The sequence below is a fragment of the Meleagris gallopavo genome, chromosome 6 (genome assembly GCF_000146605.3).
Source record: "Meleagris gallopavo isolate NT-WF06-2002-E0010 breed Aviagen turkey brand Nicholas breeding stock chromosome 6, Turkey_5.1, whole genome shotgun sequence".
In the NCBI taxonomy this organism is placed as follows: domain Eukaryota; kingdom Metazoa; phylum Chordata; class Aves; order Galliformes; family Phasianidae; genus Meleagris; species Meleagris gallopavo.
The window spans coordinates 17475840-17499490 of record NC_015016.2 but is presented as its reverse complement, the minus strand read 5'-3'; the positions used below and the strand labels follow the sequence as shown (position 1 = coordinate 17499490).

At 36.3% G+C, this 23651-nt stretch overlaps 1 protein-coding gene across 1 annotated transcript in view; it reads left to right on the top strand.

The window, feature by feature from the left end:
* The window catches only part of LOC100544134 (thrombospondin type-1 domain-containing protein 7A), a 106562-nt gene that overhangs the window by 49447 nt on the left and 33464 nt on the right, over positions 1-23651 (top strand). The window contains exon 7 of the mRNA XM_019616756.2: positions 2708-2911. Within this exon, the coding sequence (XP_019472301.1) occupies positions 2708-2911 (204 nt within the window). The remainder of the gene's footprint in view (positions 1-2707; positions 2912-23651) is intronic.

Here is a 23651-nt window from a genome sequence, read left to right as displayed (position 1 = left end):
ATTTGGGTTGTTACAGTTCAATTCCATTTTTAAACTTTATTCTCAAACAAAAATTAATAATAAGTAATAAAAAGTAAAAAATTTGAATATGTGTGCAAAGCACAGTTCTGGCACTGTCTTAGAAGGAGGGTAGAAGCAGCCTCTGAGGTAGATAGTGTTGAAGTCAGTGAAAGATTTTACAGTTCAGTGACAACTTAAGAATTCACTGATAGACTATGAAGCATGCACTGATAAAGAGCTGGGATCATTCACTGTTGATAAGAAGCACTTTTTTTTTTTTCTTTTTTTTTTTTTTCTTGGTAACAGTACATCTGTGCTGGTTTCTGCTTTCACATACATTTTACTGTTCATTCCTGTGCAGAACATATTGTAGTAGAGTAACATTAAAATACGAAGGCAAGAATGCAGTGACAAGGAACACATTTAAAAAGTCTTCGGGGTTTTTGGTCATAAATTAGAAAAACTGGCCAAGTCATTGTTGCAGTATGATTATCGGATACAAGCTGAGAATCCAGATTTTGTTCCTTGACTGAAAATGGTCGTAAGATAAGGACATTCTGTATTCATGTCCACCTGAAGGAGTAACTGTAATTACTATGCTAGCCTGGCTTCTATTTCTTGGTATGCTGCTAGCTACACATCTATCTGTATGGCAAATGCAAGTTTTATGATGCTGTTGCACAATATGTAATGTGATCCAATCTTGATCAACTGAAAAAGAAAAAGCAGTTCAGTGTGTAAACCCATTGGATTGAGTCTCTTCTGCATACAGTAGACAAGTAACCTGTTAATTTTAAACTCTGCCTAATGGAAATATATTAGGATGTACTTATGAAATTATCCTGCAACATGGGTTAGCTAAACAGTTACTCATTTATCTTACATTGAGATAGTCCCATTTCTATGTGACTGTACAAATGCGCATCATGCCTCCTTCCCCCACGTCTTGATTTCCTTTGCAAGGTAAATACAACTTTACATACAGATGCAGAACCGTACTGTGCTTTGTCAAGCTCTGAGTTGTACTCTGCTGTAAAGGGATATAAAGAGTTGGAACTTTCTTTTGGTTGCCTGTTTGTCCCCCACTATTTGAGATGCATTTTGGTTTCAAATGTGAACAGCAGTACTGCTGGCTAGTCACTTCTTGTTCAAATAAGAATGAATTAGAGATGGTTGTGTAAGATCATTTTACATGCTTAAGATGATCAATAAACATGAAGACGTTCAACAAGATCTTTCTGCTATGAAATCATATTCTGTACTAGGTATTTTTCAATATCCTAATTTATCTGTTTTACTGTAATTTATTGTATTCATTCCTTGTTTGATACGGCTGTTTTATAGTAATGATAGAGTTATCATCAGCATGCTGTATAATTTTCAAGCACATAATAACATAAAGTCAGCTTTTCATGTTATATTGTTTTTTCCTGGTCAACTTTCTGTGTTATTCCAGTTCTTCAAAAATGATACAGAAGTTGTACAGGCCCTCTCAGTCTTAGAAACTAAATTGTCTACATATTTCAGTAATGGTTCTTTACTGTATGTCACTTGCCTCCTTTGTTGTAGTAGACACTGGAGTGCTTCTTTGGGAATATCATTTTTTGGTGGCAAGCTCAGTAGGCCTTTACGACTTAATTTTATCAAATTCTTCAGATTTGAGAAAACAAAGATACGTAGCAATGTATTATTAAAATATTATTTGTTATAATATGTTGAGGCACATCTCCAAACAGAGAAATCAAACTCTTCCTCTTAATGTGTGAAAACTCTCTCCTGTTTATTTTGTGTCTTAGAAATAAAGGAGTTATACATAGCACTTTTTTTTTTTGAGTTTGATTTTGAGTATCATTAACCTGCCTCAATATTGAGACAAAAAAGGAACCTCTGAAAAGGTGTGGAACGCTGCCAATGTTAAATTAATCTGATCACATACATATCAGAAACTGTAGAAAATGAGATATTATTTACTGAATCTGTTCAGTCTGATTAGCATATTCTGGCTAAGTGATGGCTTTCTCAACATGCCATCCTGAAAGTGAGGGACAAGGTGGCCCTTAAAGACTGATATCAGCCTGATGCGTGTCACACTGCATAATGGCTTATCAATTTTTCCTATTCAAAATGAGTTCATACAGTCCGAAGAAAATTCTGTAAATGATTGGAAGGGAATATTTTATGTTAATTACCAACAAAATAGGAATTTATAGGACTTCATCCTTTTCTCCTTTTCTTTCCACAGTTTATCTGTTCTGGAAAGTTAGACTTTTGTTTGTTTGTAAGCTGATTTCATTTGATATTCTATTTCTACTTGAAAATTCTTAAGAAGAAAACCAGCAAAATCTTTGAGAAATGGCAAGCTAGAACCTAGTGAAGATTTGTTAAATGAGATGGATCCAGCAAGAGTGAATCACAGAAAAGAAATGCTGTCTTCTGGAAAATGTATACAACTAGGACAAACAAGAGTTGAAGGCAAAGCTTACCGAATAAGCTCAAAACTTTTAAAGAACTTGTTAAGCTTTGCTTCTTTCTGTAATGAGTTCTTCTACCAAATTATCTAAAAGGTTGTGTTGTATTGAGCATCTTGGTGTTTTTTCTTTTTGCACAGACAAACAGAACAGTTCACTCAAGAGAGAGAGAAAAATCTCTCCACTTTGCTTTTTATAACTGAATTATTTCACTGTTTGTATTCTCATGGATATTTCAGGATTTAAACTAAGGAAACGGCGTATCACTAACGAGCCTACGGGAGGAACAGGAAACTGCCCTCACCTGCTGGAAGCCATCCCATGTGAGGAACCCTCATGCTATGACTGGAGGATTGTGGGGCTGGAGGAGTGTGTTCCCGACAATGAGAAACCATGTGGCCCTGGTACTCAGGTGCCGATCGTCATCTGTGTCAACAGTGATGGTAAGATGCTTTTTCTCATGTTCCATACCAGCCCAGAGTGAATATGCTAACATGCAATCTGAAAGAGTAGCATTTTTTGCTTTTCTCAGATTTCTCAATCCTTGATAAGACAGCCCTCTAAAAGAGAAAAGTCCTTTAGTATTGGTGTAGTGGAAATGCTAAGTCACAGCTTGAACCAGTGATTGAGCACTTGGTAGGAAGGCAGGACCTCCCCAAGGGAGCCTGGAGTGATTGGAAGAGGTGGATCCTGGTTCCGCTCTTTTCAGAGGATCCACCCCTTCCCAGGGCTCATTTAAGGGTTGGCAGTGGAGACAAGGGTATTTTGCTGGAGATCTCTGTGTATTTGAGGCTTTCCAAAGGTAAGTAGCTTCTTTTCTTTATTTCTGTGTCTATGGCTGTTGCATTTGTGCAAATCCTCACTTCCTGAAGTTCAGGACCTTGCCGCTCTGCTGTCATTGCTGTACTTTCTGTCGTGTTACAATTGTTTAGCTAAGATGGGCCCAGTAGTTTCTTTAGAATTAAGCTTTTTCACAGCGATCAACCTACACAATGTAGGTTTTCTGAGATTCCTGAAGAGACCTTGAAAGAAGTATGTCAGGAACAGCTACTGTTTTTCAGTAGGTCAAATGTATGCCTGTACTGGCTTGACTGAGTTCCCTGATGTAATCCCACTAACAAATCTGATTTACTGAGGACAGTACTAAATAAAGTGTGAATAAAGTAATACATATTCTAGTAAGCACATTTGAAAGAAAAACAATAATGTGGTTTCTGAAAAGCATAGTTAGATGTGTGCTAAAAAGTTGATTTGATAGTCCAGGATGTCTTGCCTCTTCAAGAGGTCAAAAAGAATACTATTGTTATTCAGTCATCCTTCTGTGTGGAAAAACAGATTTTGCTTGACATAACTGTAAAAGCTAACTTTGAAAACTGCTTATGAAATAGTTCAAACTGTAGGAGACTCAAGATCTAGTGTTGGGAGAATATTCCTTATTCATTATTAGTATTATAGTCCGCTCAAACATAGCGTATGAATTACATTAATTGTACTGACTTAAGTAGTTACAGTAAGAGAATTTGAACTCCCTGTGGAGGATTAAATAAGGAGATGCCCCTGGTGTTTATTAACTGCATAAAATATTCTATAATTAGATCAGTCAGAAGTAGTAAGAGGTTATTATAGGGAGACTTAAATCTTGGGCTTTCATGCTCAAAAACTTGGGTTGCAAGTTTTTTGCTTTAGATTTCTGGATAATGTGATTTACCATTGGTTTTGAGTAGTGGTATTTATTCATATTTAATGTTTGATCAGGGTAACTTTTTAATAAATTGTGGTAAAGATTACATACATATTAACTACAATTAATTATAAACATAATACAGAGCATGCAATGAAGCTACTTTTATCTGTATTTTATGAATATAGTATTGCATTCTGATCCAGTCTTACAGGATTTGTTCTCTGCAGTGCATAGACTAAATTTGGCCAAATTTGTCTCAGAAGATTTGTAACTGCGTTTTTTTATTCCCAGTATTAATCTTTTTCTTTCTGAGTCCTTCTGAATTGTGTGGCAGTATATATTTCTGAAATTGTATAGGCATTGTCTATATCAGCAATCTGTTCTAGGAGCGAGAATTCTAGCTTTGGCTATGTGCCTGTCAGTCTTTGAGATTAAACAGTTGTGGGCACAGCTTCAGTGATAGCGTAAATCATATTGCAATTGCAAAGATCCAGTCGCTCACGAAGATATGTGGTCAATATCTTGTAACAGAATGCAAAAGCAGTGGAGGATAATGTAGTGGATTTTCTCATCTTTTCATCGTAATCCCTTACTTATCATAATAAAAGATGGAGTGTGATGTTCATCGGTAATATCAGGCAGATTTTGCTTAGGTCTCCCGAGAAAGAATAGCATGGTACAGGAAAAGCAAACAAAGTAAGGATCAACTAACCTTATCAGTCTGTCCCTTCAAGCTAACTCTGATCTAGTGTCTCTTTAATATGCCTCTGACAGTTCTCATTGAAAATCCTGTAGGCAACTCCCAAATATTCCTCTAAATGCATACCACCATCTCTTCCCAAGTAGCTTCCATCTAGTCCAACTCTGCCATATATATCTCTCTTCACCAAACACTGGTTGTGGGCATTCAGATTGCACTCTATAAAAACTGGGTGAGAAGTATCTTGCAATGAAGGCAGTTTTGCTGCAAGATAGTTTGCAGTAAAATAAAGTTTGGAGAATGCTACTCTTGCACTGTATAAACATCATGGTTTAAATCATCATACAAAATTTGGAATATTCTTTTTTTTTTTTTTTTTTTTTGAGCACTTCTTGAAAAGGACTACATTGGTTGAGTGGTGTGGTTGACACAATGGATGGAAGGGATGCCATTCAGAAGGACCTCAGCAGACTCAAAAGGTGGGCCTGGGTGAACCTAAAGAGGTTCAACACAGCAAAGTGCAAGGTTCTGCACTTGAGCCAGAGGAATCCCAGGTATATGTACAGATTGGGAGGAGCAATCCTTGTAGAGAAGGACCTGAGGGTCCTGGTGGATGAAAAACTTAACATGAGCCAGCAGTGTGCTCTTGCAGCTCATAAAACAAACGGTATTCTGGGCTCCATCAGAAGACGGGTGGATAGGGAGGTGACTGTCTCTCTCTACACTGCCCTTCTGAGGCCTCATCTGGAGTAGTGTGTCCAGGTTTGGGGCCTCCAGCACAAGAAAGACAGGGAGTTGTTGGGATAGGGCCACAAAGATGATTAGAGGGCTGGAGCACCTCCCCCAACAAAGACAGGCTGAGGTAGTTGGGCTTATTCAGCTTGGAGAACAGAAGGCTGCGGAGTGACCTAATTGCAGCCTTTCAGTACTTAAAGGGAGCCTATAAACAGGAGGGGAGTCAACTCTTCACACGGGTAGATAACAGCAGGACAAGGGGAAATGGTTTTAAGTTGAAGAAGGGAAGACTTAGGTTGGATTATCAGGGGAAAGTTCTTTACTATGAGAATAGTGAGGTGCTGGAACAGGCTGCCCAAGGAGGTTGTGGATTCACCCTCTCCAGAGATGTTCAAGGCCTGTTTGGATGGGGCCCTGGGCAGCCTAGTATTAAATGTGGAGGTTGGTGGGCCTGCATGTGGCAGCGGGATTGAAACTTAATGATCCTTGAGGTCCTTCCAACCTAAGCCATTCTATCAGTGACAGTTAAAGCTCATGGTCCAATCTGAATAAGCAATTTGGATTATAATCATATGTTACTCTAATTTTTATCTAAATACAAGGGAATTCATTCAGTTTTGTGAGTGAGAATGATTGTGAAGAAAAACAGTATGTAGAAAGCATTAATTATGAAGTAAGTTAGCAGTGTTAGTTAAATGGAAGCAGTCTTAAATTTGTGCCTGGATATGAGAGGCTGGATCAAAGGAACTAAAGTATATTTAAACAGAAGTGTATTTTTCCTTGGACTTCTTTTTCTTAAATTGAAAAAGGTTAGGGTTTTAATTTTCAGAATGTGGTGTTCTGTAAATGTACTGCTTTCGTGGAAGATAAACTCCATGCTGATGAGTATCTTCCCTTTCTGTTGATTGTTGCATTGTTGTATGTGTTTAAAGCATAATTAGTCGGGATAGCATGTCTTGACCTAGGTGTTTTATTTTACAATTAGAATCAAATGGCAGTGTTTGTGAGGTTGTTTTATGTAATTGGAATGAGCTTCTCTCTTCAATTTCTTGTAAAGATAGGAGTCATTACAGCCTTTGAGACAATACCGAACAATAGATTATCCTCCTCTGTTGTTGCTGGAAGCCTATGATTGTCATTCTCTTTCCACAGTGGATTGCAGTAATCAGGATTTTCATTCAGGCTAAAAAAAAAGGTGACAATCAGTACCCTGAGTTGTCATTCCTGAGGCTATAGTAAACTTAGATGTATTTTATTATATAAATGGAACTTCAACATGTACTGTGGAAAGAACCTTTTCATAATATTTATTCTTAATCAGCCTTTCAGGGCATTTTAATAAGGAAGTCATTAATTGAAAAGCTCCTTTCACTTGTGGAAACTCTAAGATTGGTTAGAAACTGATCAGTATTCCATCATATAGATTATTTTTATAATTAGAGAACTGTGGTAATGTTCCGTACTATAACCATACTACAGGTATGTACAAGGCTAGCTTCTGGTAGTGACAGCACTAGGAAGATTTTTTTAAAATTAACTTAATTTCTGCCATTTATGTACGTATACAAAATATGTAAGACTTACTTGCACCCATGCACACAGAAATACACATGCATTATTTATTATTAAATTATTTAATGCAGTTTAGAAAAATGATTTTACAGTAGATTGATTTGCTCTGTTTCTCTGTAGCTATGGAAATCTGTGAAAAAAGTTGTTTCAAAAATATTTGTGTGTTTTAAAGACTTAATCTATAGTGAGAGAGCTGGCCAATTCTCCACTGTGGCAGACACATTAGTGCTAATAGTATGTAAATGAAGCAAAATTCTGACAAAATTTCCTTCAAATCTGCAAAATTAACTGCTGGTGAAAACGTTTACAGAATGATGGCTTGCTCTCTGTTTTTTGCTTTGGGGCTGAAGTCTAGCAGAGGTACCAGCAGTGGCTGTGGTGTTAGTGTGTTTCTGATCTTCAGATACTAGCTTAAAATCACTTGCTCATTTTGTAGGAAGGTTTAAGTATATCCATTTACAATTTTTATAGCATAATGGGCTTTGTACCACTGCATATGTCTGTTGTTAAAATGGATCTTACTTCGAAGGGTAAATTTCCTCTGGGCCTCGTTCAAGCTCACTAATTGTTGGGTTACAGTTGGCTCCACAGGGAGGGGGAAGAACTCTACTGTTCTTCTGTCTCTCAGCCATGAGAGATGGCTGGCTTTGGGAGAGGGAGCCATGGCAACGGTAAGGCTCTTTGTGTATGTGCAAATGCCTGCAACTCTTTGAAATAGCAAAATTGTTTTTAAAAATTATCTAGGCAAAAGACATATAGATGTCTGTTCATGTTCCTGAGGGCCACAAGTTCTTTTACAGTATCTGGTCATATATGGGTCACGTGAATCTGGCCTTTGTTAGGCTGGAGTACAAGTTCAGAGCCCCATTAACATCAGTGTATGCTGATGTAACACAGGTGAGCAGTACACTTTTTGTAATGGTGGCTAAATAACAGTGTTAGTAGTTTATTAAAACATGCAGAAGGGGAATGAACCTGTTTTGCTTAAATTAGATATAAAAACTTGGAACAGATTAGATTAAGTACTTTGCATGGAGTAGCTCCAATGCTGCAATCCGAAAAAGAGCAGTGTGAATTTCCTATTGATCGAGTAGAAGACTATAAGATGGTCCTATAGGAATTTATCACTTTATTTTTCTCTAGACTCAAAACCACTGATTTCTGGAATATTTGTTGTTTCTTTTATTGAATTTAATTTTGCAGAAAACATACATCTTCATATATTTTAAATTCTCTTCCATAGATTCCTGATTAACATCTATATTTTGTTGAATAATTTCCAACTTGTGGTTTTACACAAGTCTGCAAGTCTTTTTTATGATAGATATCTATTTAAATATATGGAATAATTTTCAGCAAAGAAACTGATCTGCTGGTGCAACTATTTTTACTTAAAATATTTTGGATGGTTTAAAATATGGTACTTCCTCTATACTTGAGTTTGATTCATATATCTGCTAAATGAGTAGCTGTTAGTCTTCATTCAGTTTCATAAAGGGAAAATGCTAAGAGACTGAATGGAAGTCTATAGGAGTGCCTATGTTTAAAGACACTATTTCTTTTGCTGTTTCTGTTACGTGGCTGTGCGGATTGAAAGAGGAAACCATCAGTCTAGTTGGATTTTTGATGATTATTTAATAATAAAATACCCACTTTGTGCCACTTTATGACATAGTTCTTTAAGAAGAATAAGAGCCAAATTCAAAACCTAATTACATTGAATTATTGAAGTAATTCTGCAAGAGAAACAAGAACAGATTCTGGCCAATGCTCAGCAGTCAATTAGTCAAAAAATATGGTGGCTAATGACAGTTTTTTTTCAGCACATACTGCCATACACTTACAGGAACCTGGTTATATGTGCATTAGTCATCATTTCTCAATATTAATTTCCCAGCTAATGTCATTATGGAATTGATTGAAACAGATCTTTTCTGCCTGGCAGCTTTTTTGGCAGACTATCGTGGACATTTAAAAGAAATGTATGATGTGATGGATGCTTTGTTCTTAACTGTAAACATACAAGATATATAACATATCATGTGCTTGCTTTGTTTTGGCTTGCTTGACAACATAAAAAATGAGTGTTTTTATTGGATGCAAACATCAGATTTTGTTACTGATGGTAAAATACGTTTTTTAAAGTTTTTAAAATTGATATTCTTAGAGTACTGGAATGTTTCATAGCATTGGATGTTTAAGACTTAACGGGATTAAATAATAGAACACAAGGAGAATTTAGAACACAGTGCTGCTGAAAGTATATGGAATTACTGTTTTATAAACAGTAATTCTTCTGTTGATGAAAGGTTACATTTAATATATCATACCAATTCCTTTTCTGTCTCTCATCCTGACATTAGGGAAGTGAACATACCCCTATTAAATTCCACATCACAACGGATGCTTTTAGTGTTCATACAACATTATGTAATTTCATTATGTGAGATGACTTAAATACCTCACTTACTACAACAGGTACTGAAAAAGTTAGCCTGTTGTGATGTGATGATTTCAATTAAAGCAATAAGAGTTTCATCTAGGTAGTGCAGTCAACTACATCTGATGTCACTACAATAGACTTTTTTTTTCCAGTTCATCAAATGTATTTGAATACAGAGTTGCAGCTTATGTGAACAATGCTTATAGTGATGTTAATGCCTATAATGAATATGGTTAAGTTAAAAATATTTTTAAATTAAGCTGATTTTTATTATGTCATAGACAACAATTTGACTGTTTAGTCAGATTTTGCTTTGTTTTACGTTGTTACTATAAATAACTATACTATATATAAAGTATACTATAACATCTTTGTGGAGAATTATGTACTTGTGTACTTAAAACTCATTGGACATCCAGGAATAGAGACTATTGTAGTAGAAAACACAAATATTTCCAAAATATAACACAAAGAGTACAGCTACGTGTTTCCTATGATGCACACTTCTAGTAATCTGCTTTTGGTTTTGATGGCACATCTGGGTGGAAAAGCAGGCAGTTACAGTAACTGCTTGCAATAACAGTAGGCAAACTAGGAGGGGGGATTTTGATCAATAAGTTTTCATTTTCATAGCAACCTGCATAGCAGAAACTCTGTCCTGATTAGACTTTAAGCTTTGTCATAGTAAATGTACAGGACTGGCAATTGTGGATGCATTTTTGAACTATTTGGGTTTGGGGGAAGTCAGTTTTATGCTTTATGTTCTTTCCCTGTGCCATTTCACATTTTGCTGCAACTATGTTAGGTAAAAAAAGGTATTTATGGACTTCTGGATGGATTATAAAACTGATTTTGAATTTTGGTCTCAGATTTGTGTCATGGATTAATTGCTTAGAACCAGACTCAGAAAATACGTTGTTTTTTAATACGTATACACATGTAACATCTTCTTAGGGTGTATATATGTGTATATTAGTGTATGTACTAATTTTATTAGTATTATATCTATAAAATAAATGCAATTTTATTGGGAGATATTACACAATACTGATCAGTAATAAGTATGATTAAATGTTCTAGTACAGTATAATCTCATTAGATACAATAGGAGTCAATTTTTCATCCAATGGAAAACAGGGGTTTCATAGGCCTAATTATTTTTTTCTCATTTCCTGCAAACTAATACTATATTTTCTTAAGTGTTGAAACTAATATGTTGATAAATGATCACATTGAGACAGAATAAAGAATAGAAATTTACTCTCTGTTCTTAAAGCCTTGAGTTGCTCATTACCTTTCTTTCAGATTTTAATTTGTGTTGAGCACTGATTAATATAAAAATCCTCTTACCAGCTAAGAAGTATTTGATTTCATAAAATGAGTATTTTTGAGGTAATTCAAAGAGCCTGAAGATAATGTGTAAATGCCTTCACTTAAATTATTTAAACCACTTCAAACTAAGAGTAAAACATAGCTGCAATGATTATTCCAAATCAGAACAACTGGGAAGCACTCTCCTGTGTTCCCACTGATCTATTCCTATTCTGTGGGATTGGTAGCTTTTGACAGAATTTCAGCTATGTACATCCACAAAAGTGTTGCAGAGGGAAAGGAATAATTTTATACACTGGATCTGATGAAACAGGGAGTGGAAAACAAGAAGGAGAGACTGGTACTGACTAAGCAGTGTGATTAAGAGCTGGGGAAAGTTTTGTCCCTAGTTTTTTCCAGGACTTACTGAAATCAAGTGAGAGAAGCGAAAACATAAAATACCTGGATACAATCAAGACTAGAAGTAAATTTGGAAACAAATTCAGCCTGGTGACAGTTAGCCCAAGGAAGGATTTGACAAGAAGATGGAGAGAACTTCATGGGGCTGGGTGAAAGGGGCAGTAGGTAGTGCACTGGAGTTAGTGTCTGGAGAATGAAGCTGGATAAGAAGCATAGGAGAAAAAAATTAATCCTGGAATGCAGTGTGTTGGTCTACTCCAGCTTTAATCTCATGAGATCTCTGGGCAGAGCAGTACATGTCCAGGATCAGTGCAATACCTATGGCAGAATTACTGTTTTTCTTTTGGCTTCTGTTTTAAACTAGAAAATTTGGAACAAGCATTAAGTCAAAATTAAGAAATGTAGCTTGCAAAGAGAAGACCTTAAACAGTAGGAAATCTAGGTTGTTTGTCTGATCCTTAGGAGAATGTAGCAGATGAAGTTTTTAATTATTTAATTGTGCTTACGTGATGTTTTCCCCACAGAACCTGCTACTAATTTGTGAAACAGATATATCTCCTTTGGGGATTAAGTAGGCATTTTGTAGTAATGAATGCTTTATCTTTTAGACAACTAGCAACTAGCTTTGGTTGTATCGTTCTTCAGGGTTTAATTTTGTTCTTTTTCTTAAACATGAACAAAATATAAATATTACTGACCTGTTGCACATAAAGTGTTTGGAAAATAAATGTAGAACTCGACATCTGGTAGCCATCATAGAAGGATCTTAGGAAAACCAATTCTGTTTTAATAATACTTTTAATTAATGTATTGCAAATAAAACATAGGCTCAGGCTTTGAACAAAGACAGCAGAACTGAAAATACCAAATAGATAGTTGTTAAGGAGCTTCTAGTCTGTGAGCTGAAGGAGGAAGTAACCCAGCAGAAAAATAAAAAGCATGTGATTACACTATTTAAAAATAAGAAAAAAGCCTAATACAGTGGCGCGCGCGCACACAGAGTAAAAAAAGAATAGTGCTAACTAGAAGCTTCTTAAATGTTGTGGAAGGCTTCTAGAAAACCAATGAGACCTTTCTAGTAGAGGAAAGGAGCCTAATTTATCGCCAGGTTGCAAGTGATTTATCAAGCAGATGTAAATCTGTCAGATTTCTGAGACTCTTTAGTGTTGCATAATTTACTAAAACTTAAAAGTTGTGACATCCCTAGATTCTCAAATGTGTTCCTCTTACTTTTCATTTTCCTGCACGGCAATCATATTTCCTTAATTTAGCATATCTTTATAAGGTGTAGTGGTATTTACCTCTTGTTGCTTTACTGAGAGCTCTTTCTCTGAATACATATGCTGAGAGGCTGGGAAAAAGAAAAACAGTGGAAGTGCAGGTTAGTCTTAGTCTTCTACAGAGGAATTGGTTATGAAAATATTTCCAAAAGACAAGATTAATTCACAGTCTGAGCAGCCTAAGGGCATGCTGTGCCTTCCGCTTGTAATGATGAGAAGTTATTCATTGCAGGATGGATAAAAAGATGTTCTCCAAAGACTGCATTTAATCTGGCAGTAGTGGGACGCTGACAGAAGCATCCATGAAATTAATTATGAAACTACTCCTCAGAAATGTGTAAACATGACAGTGGCAGTGATCCCCTTTACACGTCTTGAGTCCTCTGTTTTAACTGTGATTGAATTGAGCTGTCATATCACATTCAGAGTGACAAGTCTCTAGAGTGACTAGCTACAGCTGAATGAATAACACAAAGAAATGTTTATAATAATGTTTTACTGCATAAAATATTTTTCCTTGTTCTTGTAAACTCCTTTTTAGGTTACATGTATGAGTTGCAAGAAGCATCACACATTGATGAATTTGCCACTTTATAGCAGTGTGATACTAGATAATTGACAAACTGAAAACTTTAATATTCTGTCAACTGTATGTCATTAGTCATTCTCATAATCTGTGGGTTATGCTTTTGCATGACAGAGAAGAATAATATTTAAATGTTGAAGGAAAATATTTGGTGAAACTGCTATGCTGGAGTATTTATTAATAAGTTTGTGATGCAATATTGTGAATTACTGAGCTTAAATTTTTGAAAGTATCCTCCAAAATTCATATTTATGCAGAATATTAGAAGCTTGAAGATCATAAGTTATAGATATTTAGTGTTTCTTCAAAAATAGGCATTTTTAGGTAATTGTCTAAAATATTAAGATTTGCATCTCAATGTAGAGACAGTTGAAAGGATTGACTGGCAAGCATTGTCTTTCTATGGATATTAAGGTAGCTGTCACATTTTTTTCATGCTACAGTTTTGTAGTCTTGCCTGTTGTTTCCTTCTCATGCTTCTGTTTGTAGCTTAGATCCCTGAACGTTAATCAAATTTAGAAGAAGATCAGAATTAAGTTGTTTTTGATTGAAAACACTGACATTCCTTAGCTTTTCTCAAGCTTGTTCTCCATTCAGTCATTGGAGGGAAGAGTGAAATGTCTATAATAATACAAAATGCTACAATTTTCAAAACTGTATAGCTCTCTACTTGTCCATTTCTGAAGCATTTAAAAATCTGATGATACCCGTGGGGAAATAATTCCAGTTCATTTTATAAACAAACAGATATAATGCTATTCTGAAATAGATTAATTTTGTGTTTTCAAATCAGTACATCTTAAATCCATTACCGGTGTTCAAAATTGCACTGCAAATATTTCTAGAATCAAAGACATTTTTTTTTTCCACTATTAAGCACAGTAAAATTTCTGTAACACTTTACAAACAAATTGAGTGATTTATTTATTAAACCCATACTTTTTAAATCTTTTTCTTGCTTTATAAATTGTGGTTGGGTATGGTGAAATCTACATAATCTTGAGATTGCCTTTATCTGTTTATGGTGAATTGGTGTTGTTGTCAAGTGTTCTTAGAAATACGCTATAAATTTTAAAGAGATCTGATCTTCCAGATTTGCACTTTCTTATTTCCTTACAGCTTTTTCAGCAGTTTTCCTCTCTTCTCTACTCTGCTTCAAATGGTCTATTGGTCTGACGTATTGATTTCGTTTGGTCCCAAGACTAATATTGATTTTATTCTCAATAGCACCATAGCCTGTCATCAAACTTACTTTTTCTTTCATATCAAGATTGCATGATTGGCTTATCTGATGCTAGAAGGCAACTGCATTTGGTTATGATCAATATGCTTGCATTCTCTGTTCTTTATCATATTTAGTAAAATTACAGTAACAAATGAACTATGAAAATGCTTCAAGTACCAATCAAGAGGTAGGAAAATCTTACTTCTCTTGTTACGAAATGTGCAGATACTCTGCTGGGCTCTTTATTGAAAATACTGAACTGTATTCTTGGGTTAAGGGCGTGCTGAACTAAAAAGTGCCGCTGATTTTCTGCTAAAAGCATGTCATCTTTGTATCCTTGGTAGTGAGTGCACCCGAGGGTGCTGTTGGAGCTGGCAGTTACAGTTGCAAGGGTACTCTAATGTTTGTTCAATCATGTTAATTCAGTGAAGTGCTTGAAAACTGGAGGAAATGTCACTTTTATCTTTATGAACAGCAAGAAAGAAGACCCAGGCTGCGAGCCAGTGAGCTTCACTTTGATCCATTGGAAGGTAATGGGACAGCTAATTCTGGAAACCATTTCTGACTACAGGAAGAAGGCAACAGGAGTAGTCAGCATGGATTCACCAAGGGGAAGTGATGCTTGACCAACTTGATAAGCTAATATAATGAAATGACTGGTCTAATGGGTCAGGGGGAACAGTGAATATAGTCTTCCTAAACTTCAGAAAGGCCTTGGACACCATTCACTCTAAGACTGTCGTAGAGAACCTGTTGAAGTGTGAACTGAATGAGGAGAAAGTGTGGTGTATCAAAAACTGGATGAGCAGCCAGGCCCATAGGATACTGGTCAGTGGCACAGTCTATTCAGAAGCCAGCAGTGGGTCCAGTCCTGTTTAATATCCTCATTAATGATCTAGATGATGTAGTAGAATGCACCCTCAGTCAATTTGCAAGAGGGGAGTGGTTAATATGCCCCATGGTCATGCTGTCACCCCAAAGAACCTGACCCTAGGAAGAAACAAGCATTGGCATTGAGTACATGCTGGGAATTACCAGTTGGAAAGCAGCTCAGCAGGAAAGTGCCTATGAGCCCTGGGTGACATCAACTTGAACATGAGTTAGTAATGTGCCCTGGCGGCTAAGGCAGCTAACAGTATTCTTGGCTGCATTATTACCAGCAGGTCAAGACAGGTGATTTCTTCTCTACTGAGCACTGGTGAGACCACATCTGGAGTACTGCATCTATTTCTGGGCCCCTCAGTACAAAACAGACATGGACATACTGGAGTTCTGTGGAGGGCTACCCAGATGATCAAGGGGCTGAAGCACTTCTGCTGTGAGATGCAAAGGTGCAGATGTCAGAACAGGTGCAAAGAGGTCAGAACAGGCTTTTTGTCCACTGCCAGGAGAAGTGGAAATGAGCACAAACTATAAGACAAGAAGTTCCCCATGACCCTTAGGAAGCGCTTCTATATTGTGCAAGTGATGGAGAACTGGCACAAGGTGCCCAGAGAGGAAGTGTAGTCTGCTCCTTGGAGAACTTCAGAAGCCACTGGACATGAGCCTGGGTATCATGCTGTGTGTGGTCCTGCCTGAACTGAGAAGTTGGATAAGAGATCTCCAGTTGTCCCTTCGAACCTCAACTATTTTGTGATGCTGTGATTCTTCAGATTTTTTTTTTACTTTGCCTTCTTTACTTGGAGACTTTGGAAAGTATGTGAATTAGGTACAAAAATAAATTATATTAAATGCAATTAAAATATTAATATTAATGTGAATTCTCTTATTCAAAATTAAAGTGGCCTAAACTCTGTTTATTAAGATGTTTTACTTTCGTTCTGAACAAGGATAGCCATGCAAAATGTTAATATAGTTCAACTAATCTCCTTTGAAGTCGTATTTTAGTTTGGATTGATTTTCAGTATTTCTATTTAGATGTCTTTTTTTTTTTTTTTAAGTCAGACTCATAGTATTACCAATAGCCTATTCAAATGCAGCCCTTTGATGGTATTAGAACAAGTGAAAAATTTAAAGTTATTGTCTACATTAGTAAAGATAATCTTTGACAGTGTGCATAATACAAAATATGTACTGTATTTTCTCAGTAACTTACCATGCTGTATGGAAGATAAAAGGGCTACGTTACATATTAAGGCGCTGTTAGCACTGGAGGTCAGCCTCGTTTTGCCTCCACCTGTACAGTAGAGGAACTGAACTCATTTATAAAAATGATATAATTATATTTCCTTTTTATTGGAAACTTCATGTGTAGCAAAGTGTATGATTTGTGGAATTGAAACTGACACACACCTCTCACAACCAGTTAAAAAATTCTGTATATAAATATATGCAGAACTGGAAGACTCCACATTTTTGGATGAAACATATATAATTTAGTACAACCTGACTAACTCTAGAAAAGAATAGTGGAAAAAAATAAGGTAAAGAAATAAGTAAAACTTGAATATATGGCTGCCACAATGTTCTCCTTTTTAAGATGACAAGAAGTTTCTTCTCCATTCTTATTTTAATCTTCTTTGAGTAAAGAATTCAAGGGTAAATAAGTTTGCATTTTTGTGGTGAAAGGACAAATCATGGCTTTCTTTTCCCAGTCAAGTATCTCAGGTTAATGTATTTTTAAATATCTGAGTTAATGTAGTTATAGAATATTGTTTTTTTTCATATTGCTGTTTGGTCTGACCTTCCTACATATGTGACAGACATCACTGCATTTTACACTGGAAACATATTATTTGAATAAAGAAATACTATTCCTTTCCCTCATTTTATTTCTCTCTGTCAAATTTAGACTGCATCTACATGACTAATCTTGATAGATGACTCTAATATAAAGAGAATTACATATGTTTTTCTGTTACCAGACGTGAAAATGGGATTACTGGAGGCATTAATAATGCAGATGAATGTGCAAGTTCATTATTTTTATCACTTATGCCCAAGTGCATCTGAAGATGTTTTCTATCTGAAACAATTTAAGAAAAAAGTATACACATTCTTGCTTTGCTTCAGAGTAGTCCTTTTGTGACTTTCATTATGGCAAAGTAAGGAACGTTAACTCTGAGTTTGACTGTGGAAGTAACAGCTGTGTATACGATCAATACCTTACCTTTACCTGATATGTTAAGGAATACTAAACTTGATTTCTTAGCAAAGGATCACTTTTCTTGAAAACTGTGTGAGACTGAAAGTTTGGATGAACTAAAGGACAGGAAAGATTTTTTTTGGAACAAGAACGTCAGCAGCAGAATGGTTTTCAAATATTTCAGCTTTTCTATTAATCACCTGTGTTTTACAAGCGTCTTACCTGTATCTGCATTCTTTCTACATATCTGCTAATACGTTGTATTGTGAGGAAGGATATCAAACATGATAGCATTTAAAACTAGAGCTGAGGAACAGTGGTTGAATGTACTAGTCTACTTACATAGAAGCAACAGAAGTGTTTGCATACTTACTTGGAACTAGACTTTCCTATCTCTGTGTGGATTCTTAAAGTCACTACCTTTACACTACTCAGAATTCTTTTTTGCTTAAGGTGAATACTCAATTAAGATTGTACATAGTCATTCATCATCAAGAAGTTAATAATGCTTGTAAAATTAGTGTTCTACATTTACATGCCTGGAAAATGTGATGTTTGTTTAAGAAATGAAAATCTCAGATTTTTTTTTTCCCTCAAGATGTTTGCATGCTATAATCCTTCTTTTAAGAAATGTGATATGGTGGGTTTCCAAACTCCCAGCTATTTTCCTTTTGGGTTGCTTTTGTTCCTGCCATGATAGTTTTTTTTTTCCATTGCAATTGTTTGCTTTATAAAAGTCTAAAACATTTTAAATTTTAACTGTATTTTTGAAGGTCTTTGCATTTCCTAATATTTGCACAGTGAAGGAGGAATCAATGGCCTTCCCTGTGTGTTGCAGTTCTAAATATGCAGTCACAATTAGTGTAAATGATATGAAGGTTTATGTACTTGTGCTGACACATAATTTTTAAAAAAATCCCTCTGTTTATGAAATTCATGATGATTTTTTTTAATAATGGGCTCAACTGCGCTTTTCTTTTAGTAAGGAGTACTGATATTTCTTGATATTTCTTGAAATTCTTCACTGAAACCAAAATGACAGTATATTTTCACGCACACAACTGTTTACAGTTCAACAGTATGTTCATATCATTAAACTGTTAGAGCAACTTTCTTACATTTTTGCATAACCAACAGATGTGAGAAACATTGGAGTATTTGTCTTCATCAAAATCAGTGCCATTTCTATTTAGGCTTCATAGAAGAAAATGACTTCAAGAATATTAACTATCAACTAATTAAGACATACTTAATTAAATGCAAATTCTACTTAGCAAAAGCAATTGCAAGAAAGACGTGATTAGGGAATTACCAAGTGATTTAATACTTAGAACTACCAGCTAGCTACCTAAGCAATAGAACTGAAAGCAGTAATCTTTGCTTTATAAGAATCACGGAATGGCAGGGGTTGGAAGGGACCACTGGAGATCATCTAATCCAACTCCTTGATAAAGCAGGTTCCCTAGAGTAGGTAGGTTACATGTGAATGTGTCCAGGTGGGTTTTAAATATTTCCTGAGAACTAGTTCCACAGCCTCTCTGGGCAGTTTGCTCTGGTGCTTTGTCACCCTCAAAAGTAAAGAATTTCCTTCTCAAGTTCGTATGGAACTGCCTATGTTGCAATTTGTGTTTATTGCTATTTGTTCTGTTGCTGGACACCACTGAAAACAGCCTGGCCCTATCCACTTGATTCCTGTTTGATATTTATATGCATTGGTACGATTCCTTCCTCAGACAGTTCTTTTAAAGGCTGAACAGTTCCAGGTCTCTCAGCCTTTCTTCATAAAGGAGATTACCAGGACACCCACCTCATTCAGCAGTGGACACAAATTTTCTCTGGTTTTCTTTTTGCTATTGACATGCTTAAAGAAGCCTTTCTTGCTGTCCTTTACCTCTGTCCCCACACTTAATTCCAGCTGGGTCTTAGCATTCCTTGTCCTTCCCAGAGACTGTTCCTATATTCCTTCCGTGGAGCCTGACCTATTCCATACGCTTTTTTCCATTTGAATTTTTCCATGAATTCCTTTTTCATCCATGCAGGTATTCTGCCATCTCTGCTTGATTTCTTACTCCTAGGGATGCACAGAAGTGGCGCTTGAATGTCAGCCAGTTCTCTTGGGCCCCTTTACCTTCCAGTGCTCTCACTCATGGGATGTCTCCAAGTAAGTCTTTGAAGAGGTCAGAATTGGCTTTCGTGAAGTCCAGGGTTGGAAACCATACTTACTGCCTTGTTTCTTCCCTGTAAGATCATGAACTCCATTGTTTCATGGTTACTGAATCCTAGGCTGCCGCCAGCCTTCAGATTTCTGCTTGTTTGTAACAATATGGTGAGCAGCAACTCTCCTTATTGGCTCCTCTACCACCTCAGTCAGAAGGTCATCTTCCAAGCACTGAAGAAGTCTCCTGGATGATGTGTGCTTGGCAGCGTTGCTTTTCCAGTAAATATCAGGGTGGTTGAAGTCCCCCATGAGAACCAGTGCCTGTGATCACGAGACTAATTCCAGCTATCTCTAGGCCTCATTAACATTCTCCCTCTAATCAGGCAGCCTGTAATAAGCACCCCAGCAGGGTTATCCATATTAGCATGCCCCTTAATTCTCACCTGTAAGCTCTCCACTCATTCATCATTCATCCCTAGGTAGAGCTCAATACGTTCCAATTGTTCTCTCACATAAAGAGCAACTCCTCTACATCACCTTGCTGGTCTTAGTGAATTGTTCCTCCCCATCTCTGTGATCACAGAGATTGTGGCCCTCTGACAACACCCAGATGTATAATTCTTCCAGTTTGTTCCTTATGCTGCATTAATTGGTAGACAGGCACTTTGGGGAAGAAAAGAGACAGAGGATGTAGGTATCACTTGATGGATGCAAGAGGATCCCTCATAGCTATACACGCCCTTGAGGTGGTTGGTCTTTTGGATCATGTCACAGCAGGTAGCTAAGGGACGTTTGTCACTGTTCTGTTTGGCCTGGCATATTCCTTTGGTGGATGCAATGGCATGAGAGTTTCCCCTTTTGTACCCAACCCCCCAAGTCCTTCAGTTTAAAGCTCACCTCACTAGGCTGGACATCTTGTTGCCACAGATTGCCCTGCCTGTTCTAGATAAGAGGATCCCATCTCTCCCTAACAGTTTATAATCTCCACGTAGAGTCCCACTGTCATAAAAAACAAAATCCTGGTGCTGGTACCAGCTACGCTGCCAGGAATTTATGTGCATTGTTTGTCTATTTCTGGCTTCCTTCTTTCCTTCAACTGACAAAATTGAAGGGAAGATAATTTGGGCACCAGTTTTCTTCACTTGCACTGCCACAGCCTTATAGTCTTTGATTTTGCCATATTCCACCTTCCAGTGTCATTCATGCCATGTGAAAGAGCAATAGTGGATAGTAGTCTGTGTTCTTGACAAGATGCTGCACTTCTCTTGGCAGTGTGCCAGATCTTGGCTCCCAGAAGGCAGCAAACCCCTTCAGACTCTGTGTCAGCCTGGCAGAAGGGGACCTCAGTGCCTTTTGACAGGGAGAAAATAAAAATAAAGAAGGGACCCGTCTTTTCACTTTGAGTTTATTGAAATACTTTGAAACTAATTAAGTGGAATATATTGACAACGTAATTTAAATGTTTACATTGCTTGATGTCCAATAATTAGAGAGGTTTAAAAATGTTCAAGTTGCTGACAATTTGTCAACCTATCTTGTGCAGAGAGATGGTTTTTTTGACAGCTGGTCATCCTGCCACTAGAATAGAAAAGAATTAAATAGGCGAATGTGGTGTTGCTATTTTTTTATGGATGCTGTTGTTTTACTAGCACTAAAGCTTACGTTGACATGCTTTATCTTTGGAGTAGATATGAATAAACACTGTCAGGATATTATGAATACTGTTGGGATTAATAAAACATTTAAGAATTTCATTATGCCTATCAAAGTATGGTAGTATATATAAAGTATTGAACTGAAAAAAATTGGTATGTCATTCTGGTACCATTGTGTGTGCAATTTTTTTTTTCCTTTAAATACTCTCATTTAAGATTCCTGCACCTAACAAGGCAGTAAATTATGAATTTCATGTAAATATTGTTTCCCTTTTCAGGGCTTATTTGATTAGGTTTGCAGGGATTAAATTCTAAATTCTCCCTGCAGGAAAATCTGGGTCAGCCTTTTTCAGTAGTGTATATGTTTTAATTAGAGACATGTGCTGTGAGAAAGACAGTTTTCCTCGGATGGTTTCTCCTGTGTAAGAAAAAAAAAACAAAAAAAAGAAATGCTAAAAAAATTCTGATCAATATAAACAAAAAAAAAATTGGAGAACTGCAGCTTTTTGGCTTAGAAGGAAAGGCTAAATTGCTCTGATGTTTCGTGTGAGGCAGATAGGGATTTTCCTTTATTGAGAACTGGTTATTACTTAAATATTTGAGTTATTTGAAACAAATACAGTCATACTAGAAGTTAAAATGATGTTAGTTTATTTGGGTGTTTAACTACCATCTGAAAAATTATTATTTTTAATGATGATTTTAACAGCTTTTCTGTAGTTGTGAAGAATTGCCCATTTTGTATTAGACTAGTCTGCCAACATGCAGGCAAGGTTATTGATAATGGAAGTCTTACATAGAACTTCAGTTTTGTACAAGTTTCAATGTGTTCTCTTATTTTAGTGATTTGCCTGATTTTTTTCTCATATTTACTTTTGAATAACGTCAGCTAAAAAAAGTTCCTTATTAATGCTTTTTCTGATTGATGCTATTTTAATGTATTTATGATGTACTTGTAATTTCAAGGCAGTTGATATTTTCTTGCTTATTTTCTCTCCAGAGTTGTAACTAAAAGAGATGTATTAGACACTTCATAACTGTAAGAAACTTTAACATATATATATATTTCCCCCTCTTATAGTCAAATTATCTTTGTAAATAATTAATAATGCAATAAATCATAAAACTGTAGAGTACACAAACTCTTTAGTGGAGAATTATGCTCAAATTGGAGTTGAGAGCTGGGGAAAAAGAAGGAGGAAAGAAAGCTCTGGGAAGATTTTACAGTGGCCTTCCAGTACTTAAAAGAGAAAAGATGAAGAGGGTCTCTGTCAGGAAGTATAGTGCAGGAACAAAGGGTAATGGATTTAAAGTATAAGAGGGTAGGTTTTGATTAGATAAAAGGAATAATTTCTTTATGCAGAAGGTGGTGAGACATGGATATGGGCTGCTCAGAGAAGCTGTAGATTCTCCATCCCTGGAGGCATTTGAGACTGTGTTGGCTGGGACCCCAGGCAGCCTGATTTGATGGATGTAGTGTCCCTGAATGTTGTGGGGGAGCAGGACCTAGATAGTCGTTAAGGTCCCTTCCAACTCTGATTCTATTAGTTCAGTATGAAAAACAGAGCATACTGCAGACCACCTGTTACTGAGTTTTGAATAGTCAGCATAGAGTCACATATTAGTCCTCATCTGAGAGAAATGCATACTTTGTGAAAATTCAAGATAAAGAACAGTCTTATTGGTTTTTTTTCAACCTTTTAAAGCCATAAAAGAGGCAGAGAAAAAAATTTCATGTTGATTCCTTTTCTAAACAGAGAAGGAAGGAAAATCATAAATTTTAATATTGTATGATCTAGTTGCACATTTTCTTGCTGAAAAAAAGGAAGCCTCCTTGCTGAGAGGCATTACCAAAGTAATCTGAGCAGTGACAAGGCCTTCTTCACCCCCAAAAGTGGAGCTTAAATCTCTGGGATAACCTTACCAAGAATTCTAGGCACCCAGAAATTTTCCTGTGGATTACATCTTTTTCATTGTTAATGTCAAGGCAGGAAAACTTGTAATGGAGGCATCAGCTGAGAGAGTTACAGGTATCGTTACATATATACAATACAATATATTCCCTAATGTTTGTATAAACAGTACATTCAGATCGTACTCTGCTTTGAACTGCTTATCCTTTTTATATTTTACATTCTCATTTCCAATGTGTAGATTTAAAAACAAAAGTAACACTAAGTTCCTGTGATCCGTTGTATTTAAAAACAGACTATCACTTATGACTACTAGAAACCATGAAAACAAGATATTGCCCTTTTTATTTTCTTAGGGAAGCATTAGCAAATTTGGACACACTTGACTATGCAGTGCAGATGCTGAAGTCTGCAGT